Genomic DNA, 21,747 nt, shown 5'->3' on the forward strand with positions numbered 1-21,747 from the left:
GTCCTGGAATTGAGAATTTATAATTTAGAATTAAGCTCCTGCAATCATCTACCGATGGAATTGAGAATCAACTAGCAGTGCAAAATTCATCCCGCATCCTCCTTCCATCCCAATCCCTCCTCCTTGCACCAGGAGGGATCGAGCGGTTGCTCCTTGGCGTGGATATGGGAGGCCTCCATCGCCTATCTATAGGGGAGAAGGGAGGTAGAGTTGGAGACCCCAATTTTTTGGAGAGATGATTGCGGATCTGCTGGAGCTTCGTTTTGGGTTTTCTCCCTTAAAAACGCTATAGGGAAAGTGATTGGGAGCTGCTGGACTTGCCTTAAGATGACAAATCTTCAAGGAGGCGGAGCCAGCGCTCCGTCAAAGCCTGGTGCTGTCGTCAAAGCCTGGGCACAGCACCGAACAAGCTGAAACAAACTATTATATTCCATTGATCGCAAGTAAACGGAGCCAGCACTTGCAACGAGTAAACAACAAAATCCCAAAATCCAATGGCAGCCGTACAGCAACAAACCACAAGAGAATTTAGAGAAAAAAATGGGCTAGTAAATCATATACTCCGTAGTATTTCTCATTTGCCATCGCTGGAGGCTTTCGGGGTAATTGGAGAATTGGGGATTTTTAATTCAGGCATTGCCGGATTGGGGTTTTTTGGGGAGGTAGACGAATTACTTTTTTTTTTAGCGTAGGTAGACGAATTAGCGAACAGGCCGCGTGAGATCAATCGCCCAGCAGCCAGGCCTGGAGGAGGGGACCAGTTAGAGGAGATCGATCGATCCGCCTCAGGCTGCGTGAGATCAATCGCCCAGGAGCCAGGCCCAACCGCCTATAGCAGGCCCAGGTAAAAAGAAGAGGAGAAGCGTTGTGGACTGTGGAGTAAAAAGGAAGGAAAAAGGAATTAGAAATCCGTCCCTTCCCACAGAATCATCGGGCTTTACTTTCCTTACTTTCCCAACCCCGCTACTGTAAAAAGAACTCTTTTGTTTTGAGACTAGCTAGTCGCCATGGTTTGCGGGAAAACTCTTCTCTCTCTGGTCTCACTTCGAGTCCTTCTAGAAGTAAATAAAGGAAATGCTTATTCAACTACGGCACTGTCGGACAACCGACCGGATTCAAGCCCTAGCCCCTCAACTCGGACGGACTTGTGGAAATCCTCGAAAACTAGTATTGCTCAACTCACCTATCTATAACATAGAAATGTTGCATCCAACCCTGGAATCGAGAGGTAAAGAATAGGCTACCATACGAGATGAGACGACTTCATTCTTGGCTTTCATCCCTACGCTTAATAAAGATAAGGGATTGGATTTCATACCTTTTATTTAGAGCTCCGCCGTTCTGACCGGAAAATGTCACCTTCCACCATACGTAAACCAAACCTCTTTGCTTTCTGGCTTTTCCTTCCTAACAAGGAGGCGGGATTTTGAAGTTCCTTTTTCCTTTTTGCTCTTTTGCTTTGAAAGCTTTTCCAAATTCTATGGCAGCAAGATTCGTGGCCCAGCTTTCGGAAATTAAGAAAGAATAAGTTTCCTGGCCCAAAAACTGGATCGAGCGGCGTTCCGGGAAAAACGGATCGATGACGGATCTGTTCGTCGTCTTCGGGGCACACCACGTTTTTGGGCGCCGGAACGACAGCAGAACCTCCGGAGCTCCGACAGGTAGCGGCGTGGAGCCCGGGCACGTGCCCTAGGTGCCCCCACGGTGGCTCCGCCCATCAAGTAATCTCTTCCTCGTAATCTTGTTTTAGTATTGCAACTTCTTGAACGATCTTTTTTATTTGCAGGGAACTTCTTGAACAATCAACTTCTTGAATTTTCATTTCTGTTGTTTACATGCATATCAAAATGGTTTTGAAACACTGTGCTATATCATTGGTCCGTGGTTGGTGATTTAGACTCAAGTTATGCTATAGATGCCATAATATTCATGATTCATGTTTTGCTGCAGTGATAGATGATGGACTGAAGCTTGCCTCTCTCTTTTATTTTTCTGCGTGCCTTTTCTTCTTCAGACATCACGGCCTTCTTGATTGAGTAGTTTCTTTCAACTTTTCCAGGCAACACATCTTAATTGTTATTATTTGATTTACTAACTGCAGTTGTAATCAGCTCAAAACTAGTAATGAGAATTATTTAAACATTCAGATACAAGCAAGCAATTAGCTTAAGTAGCAGTTAGGTACATTTTTTCTGTACTGAAATTGGGACTTGGGAAGGTTATTTATGTAATTTAGTTGAAAGTAGCTAATTTATGGTCACATAATGACTGAAATGTGTGTCTGTTTGCTGCGCTAGACCCTCCATGAGCTCGCGGAGTTCATGGCCTCCTGTTACCGACCAGACCTCCGAGCCTAGCCACGCTTTCTGGAGCTGCATAACAGTGCCTGGAGATGTAACTGTCGTCCTGAAACAAGGAGAACGCTGGTTTAGACCTGAAACATGTTTCGATAGTTAAAAAACTCTGATATTTGATACTAGCAAAAGGTTTCAGCTTCACTACAGAGCACAGAAACACAGAGTAAAGGCAAGAACAGTGAATTTATCATGTGGGTACGAGAAGGGAAACGCACGAGTAAAATCATTACCCTTCCCAACGACACGCTGAGCAAAAACGTGAGGGAAACTAGGCGCCTGGCGCGCGCCGCTAGATGGCGATATGCAGCAGCGTCCCTGCGCAGTCCCATATGGCTATGTGTATCATCTACATTAGAGCGCCGCTAGTTGGTGATATGCAGCGGCGCTGCTGCGCAGTCACGTATGGCCGGCCATATGTATATCATCAACATTAAAGGTATGCAATGGATATTGCCATATGTATATATCAACATTAAAGGGATATGCTGAAAAATCTGAAAAGGAGATTTCCCCATCACAATATATATTTGAAACACTCGATCGGGCGGCAGGCAAGCAGGCAGCATACCATGAGCGTGATGGAGCAAAAGCAACAAGGTAAGCCCAAGGTGGTGTTCGTGCTGGGGGCGACGGCAACCGGCAAGTCAAAGCTGGCCATCGCAGTGGCAGCGCGCTTCGGGGGCGAGGTGATCAACTCGGACAAGATCCAGGCATACGCCGGGCTGCCCGTGATCACCAACAAGGTGACGGACGAGGAGTGTGCAGGGGTGCCGCACCACCTCCTCGGCTGCGTGCGTTGCCCCGACGATGACTTCACCGCGGAGGACTTCTGCAGGGAGGCCGGCGCGGCGATCGGGCGCGTGGTCTCCAGCGGCGCGCTCCCCGTCGTGGCCGAGGGGTCCAACCACTACGTGGAGGCGCTCGTGGACGGGGGAGGGGCTGCATTCAGCAACGCGCACGACTGCCTCTTTGTCTGGCTTGATGCGGCGCCCGAGATGCTGCGCCGGTGCACGGCCATGTGAGTGGACGACATGGTGCGGCGGGGGCTGGTGGATGAGGCCCGGGCGACGTTCGACCCTGGGGTCGCTGACTACACCCGTGGCGTGCGCCGTGCCATCGGGCTCCCGGAGATGGATGCCTACCTGCGACACGAGGGCGCTGATGATGAGGAAGAGCTGCTGGGCGCCGCGGTGGAAGAGATCAAGGCCAACACGTTCGGGCTCGTGCTGGAGCAGGTGGGCAAGATCCAGCGGATGAGCACGCTGGAAGGCTGGGACGTCCGGCGGGAGGACTGCACGGAGCTGCTTGCGCACGTGGTGGCCGGCGAGGGTGTTGAGGAGCTGTGGAGGATGAAGGTGTGGGAGCCCGTGGAGGACATGGTGAGGAGCTTCGTCGACAGTGACCAAAGTGGAAGGTCGCTGCAGTGCTAGTGGGAGTCATCTGTGTTCTACTAGCTCCTATATACTAGTCAAGTGCCCGTGCGATGCAACAGAGAAACAAATGATCCGTGGGTTAATACTGAGGATTTTAAACTAAAATGCCAAAGTCCCTAATTTTATTTGATAACCTTATGCTTATGTACACATCCTAACTGAATCCAATAATTAGTTTGTTTGTGTGGCCAAATAATAACATGGACAATGATAACTCTAAAAACCAAGGACACAAACCCTCTTCTCATGCGTGTAAAAATATCACCAATTTAGGTATAAGATGGCAACAACATAAAAGTTTGATAATTTAAGAGTACCCTTTACGGATCTGTTGTGGTCTCATCACCCAATAATGCCCTATTTTTTACTTCGAATTTCAAACACCATTCTGGTTAGTTATTATGTTTAGCAATGGCGACTATGTAGTGGAAGAACGGAGTACCTGAACAATTATTCATCGGAGCTATAGCTACAAATTTTCTTCCGGTAGATGTAACAAAAGAGCATGTGTCTTGGATGTAAAAATGAAGATGTACATCAACTCTGAATCATAAAACTGCATTTAATCATGTTGCGCTCCTCGTTATATATGACAAAACAGAAGACAAATGGCACTATTCATTTTTGCCTGCTACTGGTTGTACTTAAGTCTAAGGACACTGGAGATAACAAACTCAATCTCATATCTCCACATGAGCTGATGAAAAAGCATTAAGATTTTAATGCAGGAGCGAACGATGGGAAAGTGGTGCAGTTTAACACTTACTCCGTACAATAGCATCTTAGTCAAGTCTCATATCCCATTGATGCTTCTTTTGACCAGCGTATTCCTCTTTCTTGATCTGAGAAGGCAAAACAATACGGTCAATAATTCCGTATTTGAGGGCTCCTTCAGCATCGAAGCACTTCACCCTGTCTAGGTCCTCATGAATCTGCAAACCAAGTAAATTTTTAGATGAGAAAAATGCCGTTAGGATTGTAATCGCTGTGATCAACCCTGCTGAATCATGAGAATGTTACACATATGGGGAAAGTAGCAAAACAAAATTCAGTATTCTATAGCAGATTTCTTAAACTTTATGTGCTATGTGAAAAAACAGAGCAAATCAGATCCTTGCGAGAAACAAAGTAACATCACCATCCTTGCGAGAAAAATTGTGCTATGCTTTAGCCTGGCCCGCCCATAAATTTTTTCGTCGCTCCACCACTGTGTAAGGCACTACAACAGCAAAAACAATAGCTGCAAACTGTATGCATTTTCAATAGGAAACTGATACGTGCACTTCTAGTAAGACTGTACGACCAAAACCTGGTCTCAAGCTGCTCTAACAGGTGACTGAAGTGAAATCCAGCAAAGGGGCATATAGTACATGAATCCAAGGTTAAATAAAATAGCAGGAAAAACAAACATTATACAGAACCATAAATTCCAAAAAGAAGTTGATATTAAAGTACTAATACCTTTTGATTAGCTGCAACAATAAATCCTGCCAAATTGAATGCAAAGCCCAGGCAATGTGATGACGAGTAGATGGAAGTATGTCCTGATGCTCGTGGCCTAGCTTCGCAAACAGAATGACCAGCTGACTCCGGAAGGCAGAAGCTGCCTGCTCCTTCATCACTCCCCACGCCGAGTTTGCTCACGAACAAAGAAGAAATCTTGCACCAGAGCATTTTACGAAAAATTTATTCAAGCTATTCTTTTCTTCAAGTGGGAATAGAACTAACGGCATATGTCCATTGGTCATGGGCTGTCAAAAATTTGAACATGCAACAAAATTAGAAATCCATATATACATAATTCCATCTATCCATCATCTTCAAATGGCATGTCTAGGTTCTAGAGATAGCACTCACACAGAAGACATTTCCAAACACTTGAGACACACAAAAACAAGGTAAACTGGAAAGAGAATCTCACTATGAAGTAGACATTTCCACAAACACTTGGAGTGCATCGCTAGCTGCAATTTTAGTGGCCACACCACATGTGATGTGCTTTTGTCCCTGGGGGTTTGAGTTCAGGAAAATTCTAGATAGAGAGCCAAACAAACAATATATAGCTACGAACACTTCCAGTTCCAGATCAATAGATGCAACATAAGAGGAGGTCGACTTGGTAAAGGCCATGGTGCGTCGGAGGCAGAATGCTCGGCGAGCTCTCCGGGGAGGACGAGGCGGACGGGAAGGGAAGACTGCTTGGTGCGCCGCGAGCGGCAGGAACCGCGGACGACGTCGCGCGGGAAGCGGCCAATGATGGCTGGTGGAGGCGAACTTGGCCTCCCTCCATTTGCGGTGACAGGCAGGGGGGCATGGGCGGAGGCCGGCGGCTGCGGCGGCTCGATGAGGAGGAGGGCGGGAGCGCGAGCAGAGGGAGGAGGGGCGTCGGCGCAGACAGGGGAGGAGGAGGTGGCGGGCCGGCGGCGGCTCGATGAGGAGTAGGTATCAGACTCCACTCTGTCGCCTTACTGAAGAAGTGTCGAAGCATCTTCAAGTTCGGTTATCAAGGGCTAAGGAACGGCCAAGATCGCTTTGCTCCTTTAGGCCCTGTTTGGCAGTGGTTTTTTTTTGGATTTTCTAGTGTTTTTTACCTAGGGTTTTGGGTGAAAACACCCTTATCACCCGAAACACTTGTCTCCACTCAATTCCAGTCCCCCACCACATTTCTAGCGTTTGGCACACGTGTTTTCTTAGAAGGTATTTCAGAAGTGATCCTAGAGTCTATCAACACATGAATCTGTATTAAAAATCTATTTTTACAACTTCAACTCGGTACAGCTTTTCAACAGCAATCATTGGATGTTGGAGTACATCGGTAGAAACAGGAGATGCGAACCTATTGCCCAGCACATCAACACAAACAGGAGATGTGAACATATTGCCCAATACATAGTACAAACAGGTTTGCATCAAAATAAGTATATGTATAGTATCTGGACACAATGCAAGGCATACCAGTATCTAACGCCTTGTATTTCAGAAGTATCTGGCCACAATGGAAGGCAATAAAACTCAGATTTTTACATCTCATCTAGCAAAAACAGCATGACAGAATGAAATAAAACAAGAACATCTCAGGTTTTGATCATTGTGCTTATTCAGGTACTTCCATGAAAAATCAACTACTTGGCAATAATACCAAATTAAACGATCAACAATAGATTGATTCCAGTCTTCCTCTTCTAGCACACCTTGTCATTCTTGGAGTTAACATTGCGAAGTTGTAGAGGACCATAAGCTTGTCAATATCAAGAATTGGTAAGCATGAGTAAAGTTCAATTTTGTGCTGCTACTGATCATAACTGATAAATGGACACATGTCAGTTATTAACTAGAAATATTTGTCCTTGAAATTCATATGTTATTCTGTAAACTGCAGCATACATGCTTGTGTAGTAATTGGTTACCAATTTCATCTAAAAAAAATCTGAAGCAATCAAAATCATGAGAACATAACGCAGGTACACTTTTCCACAGGAGCCACGCAAACAAACGACCAACTAAATAACAAGACATCTGTACTTGATTGGTGGTATTTCGTGTGGCTCTTTAGAAGAAAAATGTTAGAAGAACAAGCTTTAAATTAGCTATCCACTACTGTTTAAGTTAATCCAAGAAGTTGCATATATTGAAGCAGAAAGCATATAATCAGGCTACACATGTGTGTCATTTTAGGTAGAAAGAAGGAACAAACAATCAGAGAATAACAATGCATATATGCATGAGGATATATGCAGCTACAGTCTACATATTAGAAAGGAAAAAAAGATGAAGCTTCATATATGCATTAACTACATAGAGATGCACTTAACCTGCATCACTTTGGAAGGAAAAATGTTAATGTCCAGACCATGTATGCTAACCTTCATATAAGCATTAGCTACAGATAGAAGTAGTGTCAGTGATGGCGATACATTTTCAATACACAGGTTATTTTGCCAACTTGCTCAGGCTATGTATGAAGCATTAGAAATTGCTTTCCAGGATGCCATCACACGCTTATGCTGCACAACAAGGTAGCAATTAATGATGCAAAATTCCAAATTACAGTCACTTAACTAATTTCCCAACCCAAAAATAAAAATCCAGGCTGCCACCACATTTCATGACATCTTTAGAGAAGAAGATCAGGTCAGTATCTTGTGTGATGGCAACAATTTATCAACTAAAATTTGTTGTGATAAACTAAGATTATCAAAATCCAACAACATGTCGGCATATAGCTTCTGTGAATCAATCTAATGAAAATTTCTTGTAGGAAATCCAACAGTAACACATCGATTGTTACTAAAATTTGCAAGAAAAGTATCTTGTGTGATAACTAACAACAAGAAACACAGTGTCCCAAAATTGGCCTGTTGAGGATGAGAGAAAGGACAGGAGGAAGGAAAGAAAGCTAGCTTGCGTCCGGCCGGAGAAGTCAACGGCAGCCAGAGCGACGGCAGCGGAGTCATCAGCTCTGCTTGATAGGGTTAGACGGATGATGTCAATGGCGGCGCGGAATAGGGTAGGAGAACACAGAGAGGGGAGAGGGAGGGTGCGTACCGTGGGCTCGTACCCCGGTGGTGCGACTGGCGGCGAGGTCACTGCTGCTGCAGAAGGCAGCGGAGGTCGCGGGCGACCGGTGGCGGGCGGATACGGCGCGGAGGCTGCAAGCGGCGGCAGCGGGGAGCGGGCTACAACGGCCTCGGAGGTAGGCTACCGCGGCGCGGAGGCGGGCGATGGTTACCTAGAGGCGGGCGGCGGCGCCGTAGCGACGCAGAGGCGAGGAAGAAACGCGAGTCGAACTCGCGTCTCATATTCCGCCCTATCCGGCGTGTCTCGGAGTGTTTCGCAGGGTTTTTACCCGTTGGGACCGGCCTGCCAAACGGCCAAAAAAAAGTTTTCGAGTGTTTTCGGGCTGGACCGGGATTAAACACGGGACACTCTTAAAAAACCGGGCTGCCAAACATGGCCTTACCGTTACTCCCTCCGTTTCATAATTCTTGTCTCAAATTTGCTCAAAAATTGACGTATCTATTTTTAAAACGTATCTAGATGTATGTAATATTTCGACAAGAATTTTGGAAAGGAGTACTGTTCACCATACCGTGTTCGTTTTCACTGTGTTGTGTCTATAAAGCGCGAGCCCAGTGCTCTGTAAGCGCCACTCAATTGCTATCATTGCTCAAAACCAATTACAAATATAAACAACATATAGAGCCGGTCTTGATTTGGCGACTCGTTCGGAGAAATTCCCCTTTGTTCTTTGTCTAGATCCAAGCAGGACTTGACAATAGGGCGGAGGCGGTTGCGACGGCTCAATGACGAGGAGGGCGGCGGCGTGAGCAGCGAGAGGAGGAGCGTGTGGGGCTGAAAGAATTAGGCGGTAGCATAGGTTGGAAATTTCGTGCGGAGCAGGTAAGATAAGATTACCCAATGTCCCAATCTACATAACTAAAAAAAAAAAGAACAGATGCATTTTAGTACTTGGATCGAAAGACGTCTTCGGTTTTCTTCCCCACGCGACCTTTGCGATGAAAATATGCGAGAAAAGCCTCGTTTCTTTTACATTCTAATTTCTTTCGGTCCTCTCCTCTTCCCTCCTCCTGATTGTCTCTTCCTATTTTCCTTCTCCGACACCTCGATCACGATGTCGGTCACGAAATCGTGTCAGTAAAATGAGACACATTCAGCTCAACACACACATCCAACTGCAAAAATTCACCAAATCAAGGCAGGCAATTTAGTTACTCATCAGTCCAGTCGACTGCGGCAGCGCCCAGAGCACTTCTCCGGTCACCTTCGCCCACTCCTCGTGGGCGACCATTCTGCCACCGCCTCCGTAAGCCGCACGTCGACTCAACCCAGGCTCACCAATGTCAACCATGCCGTCTGCGTCGCCCTCTCCTCGTTGTCAACCGCCCTTATCCCTCACAACGCCCTCTTCTTGTCGTTTGGGGATTGATTTCACCACTTAGGGCTAGGGATTGGACAGAAGATCGAAGGGGATTCGGTAGGGAGAAGAAGGGTGTTTCGTAACCATATTACGTGTTTTTTTTTTTGCAAGACATCATAGATCGGTGAGGGGTTTCGTAAAAATAAACAAGCCATGGCGTGTGGCAAGTGATGACATATGGCAGCTCCTGAGCCTGATTGACCAAAAGTCATTCCGCAACCTAAGTTGATGTACTACTAGGCTTTAATTTGAGAGTTGTTGTATGAAACTGCGCGCGCATGACAAGTTATTGTATGTGTTATTACCTCGCAAGCAATTAGCTTAATTAGTGCTCCCTTCAATTCATGATAAGTGTCTCAGTTTAGTACAAAGCTTAACCTAAGACACTTATTATGGGTCGGAACACGGAAGGAGTAGTTCGATACATTTATTCCTTAATTGAAATTAGAACTTGGGAAGGTTATTTATGTAATTTAGTTGAAAGTAACTAATTTATGGTCCATCAGCATAACTGAAATTGGTGATACTGTAACTGAAATGTGTGTTTGTTTTCCCCGCAAAAAAGAAAAAGAAATGTGTGTTTGTTTGCTGTGCTAGACCCTCCACGAGCCTAGCCACGCTTTCTGGAGCCGCATGACAATGTGTCTGGAGATTTAACAGTGGTCCTGAAACAAGGAAAACGCTGCTTTAGACGGCCTGAAGCATGTTTCGATAGTTGAAATTCTGACATCTGATATTAGCAAAATGTTTCAGCTTCATTACGGAGTACAGAGTACAGAAACAAGCTAGTGCACACGCTGAGGTTGTTGGTATCAACTTGTTTTTTGTTTGCTTTAAGTATTAGCTTGTTGAAAGATTGGTTATTTTGTATTCGCTCCGATTCGTAAAAAATGTCGTCCATTTATTCATAAAATTTGTACAAAATGGGCAACATTTTTTATGTGCTTTGTTCAATTTTGTTTATCTGTTTTGCCATATTACTGTTGTTCATCTAGAGCAGATGCAACTAGTAAACAAAAAGAATTGTTGATTTGTTTCGAAGATTGCAGTTACGAGGCTATTTCCCAAATACCTAATGGGTATGACCATAAAACAGGAAACGGACATTACATGGAGGGCAAGTAGGAATTTAGGGCATTTCCAAGGGAAGCCCCTCAATTCTCCCCATTTGTTCAAATTTGTCCAAATGAGGGTCCATGAGCAAAATACACAATTCAATGTGAACCCCCATTTGTCCAAAATGGTTCACACCCTCATTTCTTCCCCAAATTTGGGGAGAGTATGAAAAGTCCCTATTTGTGCAAAACTCATCCAAATCTTGTCCACTTGTCTTCTTGACCCACATGTCAAAAACTCATGAAGAGATAAATGGAGAGTTACCGTTGAACAACTTGATATTTTATCCACCCTTTTTGTCCAAATACAGGTGGGCAGTGGCGCGGGCAGGGACCAGGCCAGCCCTGACCCTGGCCCCCCCTATGATTTCGTATTTTTACTTAAGTCCTTGTATAATTTTTGCAATTTCATTATATGAGCTTCATATTTTTATGTTTTGTCACTCCCTAATAAATCATTCATTTATTTTGGCTCTCTCTATATTATTTTCCTGCCTCCGCCCCTGCAGCTGGGACGGCACGCTGAGCAAAAACGCGAGGGAGCGGGGCACCTGTCGTGCGCCGCTAGTTGGCGATATGGAGCGGCCCCGCTGCTCAGTCCCATATAGCCATATGTATATCATCAACATAAAAATATGCAACGGATATGCTGCAAATCTGATAAGGAGATATCCCCATATCACAATATATTTAATGCACATTAATTAAACCTACGTGCCGGCCCTGCGTCGGTATAAAACCGAACCCTCGGTCGCCTAAATTCGCCAACAAGTTATCCAGTGTGCATCCTACGGTTGCTGCAAGTGCAACCGATAGCGATACGTCCATACGGAGATGTTGCTCGCCAAGCGAGCACTCCTCCTCCTCTCGCTGGCGCTGGCGGCGCTCCTCCACCCCGCCATCGCCGTCGCCAGAGACGCTGGCAGCGGGGGCTTCAGCCTGCGTCTGGTCCCAAGCCCCGGATGGAACAACACCGTACGCGTCAACGACCACGGCTTCCTCCAGCTGCTGGACCCCGCCGCGCTCCGGCCGCACGTGCATCCGCCTCGATACCTGACCTACAGCGTTGCCGTCACCGTCGGCACGGGCCACGGCCGCCACGCCTACTCCCTCGTCCTGGACACGGCCAGCAGCACTACCTGGATGCAGTGCGCGCCGCTCCACAACGCGTTCCCGAAGCAGCCGCCACCCTTCAACCCGTCGGCCTCGCCGTCATACCACCGCCAGGAGTTCCGGTTCCATGACGCCCGCCTCGACAATTCGGCCCACTACGCCAGCGGCGTGCTCGGCACCGACACCTTCGCGTCCGGCACGGACCATGTCGCCGGCGTCACCTTCGGCTGCACGGACCAGAGCGCCGGGTTCGAGAGCCACGGGGTACTCGCAGGCGTGCTGGGGCTTGGCAAGCAGGAGCCCTCGCTCGCCGTGAAGCTCGGCCACCGCTTCTCCTACTGCCTCTTCGGGCACGGGCGCAGGACCGGCACGGGTTCCTCAAGTTCGGCGCCGACGTGCCGGCCACGGCACACATGAAGAGCACCAAGATCCTCTTCACGCGCTACACCGTCGACCCGCAGTTCAGCGCCTACTTCATCGACGTCGACGGCCTCAGCGTCGCGGGGCACAGGCTGCAGGGGGATTTCGCCAAGATCTTCAGGCGCCACCAGGCCCCCGGCGGGGGCCGGTACACGGGCGGCTGCGCCGTGGACCCAGGCACGGGCACCATGGTGATGATCCAGGCGGCTTATGACATCCTGCAGCGGGAGGTGGCCAAGCAAGTGGCGGCGCTCGGGCTGCCACGCGTGCACCGGTCGGAGTTCGGCCTCTGCTTCCGCACCACGGGCGCCGCGTTTCCGCACCTGCCGACGGTGACGCTGCACACGGAGGACGGGGCCAGCCTCGTGCTCGGGCCCAGGCAGCTGTACATGCAGGTCTCGCAGGGCATGTGCCTCGCCGTGGTGCCCAGCGACCACATCACAATCGTCGGCGCAATGCAGCAGGTCGACACGCGCTTCGCCTACGACGTCGCTGGCTCCATGATCTACTTCGCGCATGAGAACTGCCAAGCCGACACCGGCCCCCATGATTGACCGTACTATCTTTGTTTTGTGTTTTAGCGGACATCGGAATTTGATTGTTCTGAAGTGTTTAGAGAAATAAAACAGTGAATTACAGCAAACCGCACCACTTCTTTATTTATTTTCATGGAACCACTATATATGATCAGTCGCGAGAGGTTTTAACAAAACCCAGGTGAACAGCAGAGGGGTGCTACCGTGCTACCTGAAAGTGGATGCTGACAGTGGAGCTCAAACCGGTGGTTGTTCACGGTATTGAGCTCGGCAATGGTAATGGGTTTGGATCGGGCTCCAACAGAACTCCGCCAAGCCCAGATCAGCAATGATATAGTGTTGGTGATTGCGGATGAATAATGTTGCTACATGAAAAATATAACAAACAGATTAACAGAACGATCTCTTCAACAGATTCTTTTTTTTATTTCTTGAGTGCAAATAGAATGTTGAATTCTTAACGTTTCAGCTGTTAGGCTTTCAGTAGTAGTCACTATGAAGGTTTGCGTGATGCATCCTCATTCTCAGTCTGGCATTGTTTATTTTTTTATTTTAAGTGTCATATGGACAAACTTTGTGAATATTTCTGGTGTTTTTATTCTCAGTATACCATTTCCTTCTCCATGTACTCCCTTCGGCACCTTCTTGCCTTAGGCCAGATAGTTATAGTTGTAGCTTCAGATAAGTTCCAGTAAAAGGAAATTGCAGCATACCATTTCAGTAATCCAGTCTGATTCCATTTCAGTAAAGTATGTAGGCAATGGGCAATGGTTATCCGGTAATTGTATATATGGTAGCATATCCTATACAACACCCTTTTGGTACACTCATGTAATTGCTTTTAGTTTGGATACCATGCTAAACATGCTAGCGATATGCTTTCTTTAGCACTCTGAATGCTCCACTGCATTTATCTACAGATGTACTATAGTCTGTAGTTGAATATATCATTTAGAACTACCTGTATCACTATGGGAAAATCTCCCTTTGCCGGAGGCTTTTTTCCGGCCTACGGGAAAGAATAAAAAAAAGCCTCTAACAAAGAAGGTGAGCACGTGGACTTGCCGGCTGTGGCTAACGGCGCCGTGAACGGAGGGCCCTTTGCCGAAGGCTAGGCAAAAAACCCTCCGGCAAAGACTTTTGTCTTTTTTGTGTCCATTTCTTTGTGTTTTGAAATTTTTATTGTACTTTCATTTGACACTGACGATTACTAATGTGAATTAAAATCATAAATTTTTATGTAAAAAAATTATTTCTCATTTTCCTGAGCCGTTTAATAGGGAAAAAGGAAACAATACGAAAACTTTGTAAAAAATTCACAAAATTTGGCATGGTACCAAGTTATAGGTATATAAATCTGGGATAAAAATTACAAGTCAATACACAAAATTAAAATTGCACATACTTAATAAAATGAACGATCTCGAGAGTGAACCTCGAAATTTAAATCCCGAACCAAGTTTCGCACTAATTTGATCCATTTTTTAGTCGAATCTTTTACCTTGGTTTCATTTGTCTTTAATGATTACTAATGTGAATTAAAATCACCACATCTTATGTAAAAATAATTACATATCACTTTGTAGAGCCGTTTATAGTAAAAATGAAATAATACTAAAACATTGTCAAAAAAGAACAATTTTTGGCATGGTGTCATTTTATGGGTATTTAAATTTGGGATAAAAATTAAAGGTCAATACACAAACTTAAAATGACATGGTTCACAAATTGCAACATATTCGTATAAATTCCCGAACTTAGCATCCAAACGTCCAATTTGAGTCCCGAACCAAGTTTTGCAATAAGATTTTCTCTTTTTGAGTTGATTTTTTTTATTATGGTTTCATTTACTGTTAATCATGAGTAATGTGAATTAAAACAAGCCGTAGTTGGTTCATATTAGTGCACCATGGTGATGATCCAGGCCGCGTACGACATCCTGGTGCGGGACCTGGCCCAGCGCGTGGCGGCGCTGGGGCTGCCGCGGGTGCACCGGTCGGAGTTCGGCTTCTGCTTCCGGGTCACCGGCGCCGCGTTCGCTCACCTGCCGACGGTGGCGCTGCACACCGTGGAGGGGGACGGCATCGTGCTCGGGCCGAGGAAGCTCTTCATGCAGGTCTCGCAGGACATGTGCCTCGCCGTGGTGCCCAGCCGGCACATCACCATCATCGGCGCCATGCAGCAGGTGGACACGCGCTTCGTCTACGACCTCGCCGGCTCCAAGCTCTATTTCGCCAATGAGAACTGCGAAGCCGACACCACCCCTCATGATTGATCATGCTATCTTGTTTCTTTTCGCGGACATCTGAATTTGATTGTTCTGAAATGTGTAAGGAAATAAAACAGTAAATTACTGCAAACCGCATCACTTCTTTATGCTTTTTTTCGCAGTCGCTAGATTTAACAAAACCCAGGTGGACAGTAAATGGGGTGTGCCACTTGAAAATTACAATTTTACCCTCTAATTAAGTTGGTAGTGATGATTAATTACTAGTGATTAAGAATCTAATGATGTTTATGAGTTTGACAAAGACACACAGACAAATTAAAAGGAGAAAATAAGGTCGTGTATTTATCGATGAAAATAACTCTGATGCCATAGAAATAAACTAGAGAGGAAATTTAAAAATATTTAAACAATTTTGAGTTCACTTGATATGGGACGGACGAAATATTTAAACAGAGCAACGTAGGTACTGTAAAGAAGAAGAGAAGACAAGCGCAAGCAAACAACCATTGACAAGTTGGCCACGCACGCAGGCAGCACTACTCAGCAGCTAGAGCACCGCAAGATTTAAAAAGGATGGCCGCGGAGTCACCGGCGGCGCCGCACGCGCTGTTCCTGCCGTACCCGGCGCAGGGCCACGTGATCCCGTTCATGGAGCTCGCGCACCGCTTCCTCCATCGCGGCGGCTTCGCGGCCGCCACCCTCGTCAACACCGACTTCAACCACCGCCGCCTCCTTGCCGCCTCTGCACCACCACCATCATCAGAAGCAGGATCACGGCTGCGGCTCGTGTCCGTGGCGGACGGGCTGGGCGCCGAGGACGACCACGAGAACCTGGTCCTGCTCAACGCGGCCATGGAGAATGCCGTCCCGCCGCAGCTGGACGCGCTCCTGGCGGGCGGAGAGGTGACGTGCGTGGTGGTGGACGTGGGCATGTCGTGGGCGCTGGACGTGGCGAAGCGGCGCGGGATCCCCGCGGCCGCGCTCTGGCCGGCCTCTGCCGGGGTGCTCTCCGTGATTTTGGGCGCTCCGGAGCTCGTGCGCGATGGCGTCATCGATGACGACGGTAAGAGATGCCTCGGTCGTTCGTTTTCTGGTCAATTCATTCATGGGCTTCACTGTGCGGGCGTTCACATGCATAGTCGTCTGTCCGGCCGCCAGCACAAACACTTACACATGCACGTTAATTTGGTAGTACGACTAGCTAGCACAGCATTATTCGTGTGGGACGTGGACGTCGTCGGCACGTGCAGCTAGTGCATTGCGCCCGAAGTTTTATTCCAACGTCGGGACGACTCGGGGGTACACGAATTTATACGACGTTACAATCCATTTCAATGCACGAGTACTGTGTCTTTCCGAGGGTTTGGAGTAAATGATAGTCGTAGAGAAAACATATGGTCAAATATCTCTATTCACTATTAGCCGTTAGGTTTCATGAATTTCACTTCATATAGGTTTCGATCTGTCCATTCTCAAAGAATTTCCAATGACTTGGAAAGTTCGTAAAGTGTCTTAGTCGAGTTTCGTATGTTCATTGCTTTAGAGAGTTCGTAGTGCTAGCCCTCTTTTGATTCAAAAGATTTCCGTAAGGATTCTGTAGGCTTGAAATATTTAGGATTTTTTCCTAGTTGATGTTTGATTCGTAGGGTTGAATTCTCAAGAATTTTTTTCTAAGGATTCGTTTATACTACATTTGATAGGAAAATTTACATCCACTCCAACCTCTTGGATAAAATCATTTTCTCCAATCAAACAAACTTTGGTTCAAACAAAATCTTATGAAGATGAAGTAGACATGACATTGCATCCTACATTTTTGCAATCCTATGAATCAAAGAGGGCCTGAGTCGTGATAGATTGAAAGCTGGGTGTGCTTCAGAAGTTCCAACTAATATCTCACGGTAATCGCTCCCGATAGAAAAAAAGAGGCCCCTGCCCTAGCCATCGCCACCCAACACCAGATCGATCTCATCTCTTGGTCAACCCGGCTGGCCGGCTAGGAACGACGTCCCTTCATCCTATACACTTCGTGCTATCATAGGTTATAAAAAATTAGGATTTGGTCAACCGAAAGCGGCACTATGGTGGTGATGGTGACACTATGCGGGTCAAGAATAAGGTTTTCCCGATTCCTCGTCCACCTCGTCGACGACGATCTTGCCGGTGGCGTTAAGGAGTGCAGGACAGTTGGTCGCTGCTCTTCTGGAGTGGTCGATCTGGTCTTGTGTTTGTGTTTTGCAGGTCGTCTGTGTGTATCGGCTGATTGGTTCCTGTTCAGATCGGCGAGGCTCGGCCAGCTTCAACCTCATCATGGAGTTAGCATGGTTAGGTCTTCTCGGATCCGTCTAGCCGGATTGGGGATGGTCATCCAACCCTCTTCATCGTGTTTTTTTTTCCGAGACTTGTTTTTCATATCACTGTCGTCGGCGTCTTCTGACTCCGACTGACGACTTTCCAGCTACTACGTCAACGACGTTTTTCTAGGTCCGACATTGTTCGGAGGTCCAGAGACAGCATTGAACTTCGCTCACAGCGTGCCACCGGCGAGTACGGAGAAAGACAACGACTTACAAGAACTTGCGTGTAATTTTTTTTACCTCAAAGATGGTTCCAAAAGAGTTGGTTGATTTAACGTATGGCCTCGGTCTTTTGGGAGAAAAAAAATTGAAAGCCGAGTGAAACATCCATCGGGGAAACTTGACGGACGGCTGTCAGTTATGGTGTTAGCAATTTGCATTGACTGACGGCTGCAGGCGGAAGAGAAAAAAAAAATCCGATAATCTCCGCCCCGCCGCCGACTCCTCCTGCCGGCGCCGCCTCCCTACTGCTCCCCTGCCTCCGCCTCACATCCTCACTGCAACAGCAGCCGCCGAGTGCCCCCTTCCCGCCGCCGACTCTCCCGCCCCGCCGCTGCCTCGCTAGCGATGGGAGTGGCGCACATTGGGAGCGGGAGCCTGCTGCCGACGGCGCAGGTGGAGGTTTGCGTCTGCATTCCTATTCCTCTCTCAGGAGCACCCCATGATGACGAGCCCCCTAATCCTCTTCACCTCCATCTGAAGTTCTATTGCATACCCTTCCCTTCCACCATCGCTATTGCTGACCCCGTCTCCTATGGGGGGCTACATCATACAGATCCGGTCTAGGTCTCCTTGGATGGGCCCGAACCACGCCATCATCAACACCAGAGCACTGCAAGTTTGTCGATTCACGACCGGTCGGCAGAAATTGATTTGGAGACCCACGCCTTAGGTAATATATTGGCTCACTTCGCTACTTGTGTAGGTCATTTTCGTCGATTGTACAATCTATTGGGTCTCCTTATCAAGCTGCAAGTACAGATTAAGACCTATTATACAATATATTGTAATATGCCAGAGTGGAGATGCTCTTGTACTGTCTCATTTTTGCTTTGGAGCAGCAGCTACGTACATACTGAACTCTAATTTTTCTGATCGTCAGTGTTTACAGTGTCACTATACAGATTACAGTGTTTGCAAGAGCATCCTTTAGAGCTACAGTCTCTTTTCTTGCTTAAATTTTAGCCAGATTTTTTTTTCTTATCGTTACAGTGTTTACAGTGCCAGTATAGAGATTACAGTTTTCTGATTGCGAACGCTCTTAAATTTTATAGCACATTGTTTATTACCGCTCATACAGCAAGTCAAGAGAGTGTTTGCAAAGATCAGAAACATGGCTATAACACAAGACAAGAGACAATCACTAAGTTACAGTATTTGGATGATACTGTCTTAAATTTTATAATGCATCGTTACAATATTTACAATATAGAGATTACAGCCACTTTTTAGTTTTCTGATCAGAGTTTTAATGTATTTGATAAGAACTATTTTCTAGAAGTGCAGCCAATTGTTGTTTGTGGATGTGGTTAGAGGGTTTTGAACTTTGTAAAGCCATGGCTAAGGAGCCTAGGACATGGTGGGTCTTTATGGATCACTTGGAAAGAGATTCCTACAATAAATGCTAGATATGCTTTATTTCTTAGTTTACCTGAATGATCATCACGTACCCATTGGTCACTTTTCTAGCTTGTTTTGCCCAATGACATCATGATGCGCTTGGCGTGTTACCTCTCCAGACTAAAGAAGGAAAGAGATGAGTCTAGGTCGCTAGGACACTATTGGCTCAAGCTGAAATTAGGTTCCTATTTCAGCTGTAGGAGTTCCATCTGTTGCTGTTAGCAATGGGAAAAGAGGTTTTGTCTGCTCGAAAAAGTCAAAAACGAACCTGGTGTTAGTTCGTGCATTCAGAAGTTTTAGTATGCATCATGATGCACTTGCGCTTTCGGTATTGATATATTTTTCCTCGAGAAACCTTGTATTGTAGCTTTAGTATGCATTTCTCATTTTCATTGGTTGATGTTCTTTACAAGTTAAAGAATTAACCTATACGTTTATGGTTGCAAATAATATTTACATATCAATAGTTTGTTGCTTTTGTAGAATACGGAATTATGAGAATGGATGATTTTTTTTTGCATACTTTGTTGCATTCAACTTATTTACATACTTTGTTACATTTAAATCATGAAAATTTTGTGACAGAGGACTTGTGGTCTGTCTAGGGCCGAGTTCTCGTATTGCCAGCATGAGTAAGGCACTGGTGTTTTCTTAATGTCCATTAGTAACAGGCATGTGATATGTTTCTGTTGAACCAATTAGTGAGACGTGCTCGCATCGTGCGTGCAAGATTACTATTCAAACAAATACGATAGTCGGACGGAGGGGAGGGGAACCACCTGGCTGGCCTGCCATGTCAAATAATATTCCTTCTCGACATTAATTTTGTTATCACTATCTTTTCGGGGGGAATCCTTTAGCATTATTTTTCCGACACTGAAATTTATTAACATTATATATATTGCAGGAGCGCCACTTAACTTGACGAACAACTCGTTCCATCTTACCAAATCCTCGACGACGCCCATGGACGCGACCTTCTTGGCCTGGAACTACATGGCGGGCAACCGCGACGCCGAGCGCCTGGTCTTCCACTACCTCACCACCACCGCGCAGGCCGCCGCAGCAAAGGCCGACTTCCTCCTCTGCAACACATTCTCAGACATCGAGCCGGCCATCTTCACCAAGCCCAGCACGCCTGCATCCATCCTCCCCATCGGCCCACTCCGCACATGGATGCGCCAGCAACACGGCCGGCCCGTAGGCCACTTCTGGCGCGCCGAAGACACCGCCTGCATGTCCTTCCTTGACGCCCAGCCCCGTGGCTCCGTGGTGTACGTGGCCTTCGGCAGCATCACAGTCATGGCCGTGGCCCAGCTCCAGGAGCTCGCCCTCGGACTCCAGGCCTCCGGCCGACCTTTCCTGTGGGTCGTCAGGCCTGGACTTGCAGGCAAGCTCCCGACTGGCTTTACTACGGACCTCGTTACAGGGCAGGGGAAGGGTAAAGTAGTCGGATGGGCGCCACAGGAGCAGGTGCTGGCGCACCCTGCCGTGGCGTGCTTCGTCACGCACTGCGGGTGGAACTCGACGCTTGAAGGTGTCCGCAATGGCTTGCCCATGCTCTGCTGGCCTTATTTCACCGACCAGTTTACGAACCAGACATACATCTGTGATATCTGGAGGGTCGGCCTAAGGGTCGCGTTGGCTGAGAGCAGTGGCGCCATGGTAACTAAGGAGCGGATAGTGGAGCTGTTGGATGATCTGTTGCGAGACGAGGGTGTCAAAGAAAGGGTGCTGAAATTGAAAGAAAAAGCAGAGAAGAGCATGAGTGAAGACGGCGAATCTTTCAAAAATCTTGATTTACTCATGAAGTCTTTGAGAAAATGAATATTGTAGTGTGGTCAGCGTTCACGCGCTTTGTATCATCAGGTAATAAGTTTTTTACGTTCTCTAGCTTGAAATAAACGTTGCTTATGTTTGAGTTTACTATTGCTGTATGGTATTGAAGAATGATGATTATTTTGTCCTTCTGGCAGCCTATTATTCACCTCTGGAGATTTGTTGGTTAAAACATTTTTTTATATTTAAGTGTGGAATTTCATCGTTAAGAAAAGAAGCAGTCTGGAATTGGATTGATCCTACGGAATCAGTAAAAATGTTTCTTAGTTTGAGGAACGATTTATAGTGGACCTGTTCATTTGAATTTTGTGAAAAATATGTTGTTTTGTCTCTGTTTCACATACTTCCTCCGTCCAACAATGTATGTCTCAACTTTAACTAAATTTAAATGCATCTATACACTAAATTAGATACATTTAAAATTTGACAAACTTGAGACATCTTTTGTTGAACGGAGGGAGTACTATTTTTGTCTTCAATGTTACTGCACGCTAGAACTATTGCAATGTTTTATTTTTGGATTTTTCTGCTAAACAAAGAAATCAACGTGGAATCTGAAGTGCTTCAATAGAAACTGTGAAATGTCTCCAGACATTCGGTGACAATTCAATTTTACACTGAAATTTACTCATGTTAAATTATACCTGAGGTCGCGTAGCAAGAGAAGGCCGGGCAACAAAAGAGGTGTTTTTTTTGTCAAGGACAATAAAACAATTTAAAAAAGCAACATTGCCCGAAGAAGTATATGAGATGGACTGGCAGCATGGTTCAAGATTCAAGGCTAAAAAC

The 21,747-nt window shown here is 46.4% G+C and overlaps 1 protein-coding gene, 2 long non-coding RNA genes and 2 pseudogenes across 4 annotated transcripts; 4 read left to right on the forward strand and 1 right to left on the reverse strand.

Annotated features, from left to right (window-relative positions):
* Positions 1–2,107: 2,107 nt before the first annotated feature.
* On the reverse strand, positions 2,108–8,612 carry LOC100839733. Of its 2 annotated transcripts, none has more exons than XR_732254.3 (5): positions 8,336–8,612; positions 6,746–8,249; positions 5,252–5,541; positions 4,557–4,722; positions 2,108–2,406 (listed from the first exon to the last, which is right to left on the reverse strand). It is a non-coding gene; the product is annotated as an uncharacterized LOC100839733 (long non-coding RNA). The 2 variants fall into 2 exon arrangements; XR_001408054.2 differs by having other exon boundaries at positions 6,746–8,252.
* LOC100839428 lies at positions 2,406–3,874 on the forward strand (annotated as a pseudogene).
* A 3,065-nt stretch (positions 8,613–11,677) lies between the features above and the next one.
* On the forward strand, positions 11,678–12,930 carry LOC104584959 (annotated as a pseudogene).
* A 2,725-nt stretch (positions 12,931–15,655) lies between these two features.
* LOC100832809 (UDP-glycosyltransferase 83A1) lies at positions 15,656–21,172 on the forward strand. Its single transcript, XM_003577388.4, has 2 exons — positions 15,656–16,205; positions 20,027–21,172. Exons 1-2 carry the CDS (start codon positions 15,716–15,718, stop codon positions 20,944–20,946), a joined length of 1,410 nt encoding a protein of 469 aa, XP_003577436.1. The 5' UTR covers positions 15,656–15,715; the 3' UTR covers positions 20,947–21,172.
* On the forward strand, positions 16,246–18,592 carry LOC112272289. Its single transcript, XR_002965874.1, has 2 exons — positions 16,246–18,120; positions 18,275–18,592. It is a non-coding gene; the product is annotated as an uncharacterized LOC112272289 (long non-coding RNA).
* Positions 21,173–21,747: the final 575 nt, after the last annotated feature.

The sequence above is a fragment of the Brachypodium distachyon genome, chromosome 4 (genome assembly GCF_000005505.3).
Source record: "Brachypodium distachyon strain Bd21 chromosome 4, Brachypodium_distachyon_v3.0, whole genome shotgun sequence".
Classification (NCBI taxonomy): domain Eukaryota; kingdom Viridiplantae; phylum Streptophyta; class Magnoliopsida; order Poales; family Poaceae; genus Brachypodium; species Brachypodium distachyon.

Excerpts from the sequence above, each read along its gene's own strand:
- LOC100832809 (XM_003577388.4), top strand. The coding sequence starts at position 15,716 with ATGGCCGCGGAGTCACCGGCGGCGCCGCACGCGCTGTTCCTGCCGTAC. Across the intron at positions 16,206-20,026 it reads TGGCGTCATCGATGACGACG|GAGCGCCACTTAACTTGACG; the intron begins GTAAGAGATGCC and ends TATATATTGCAG.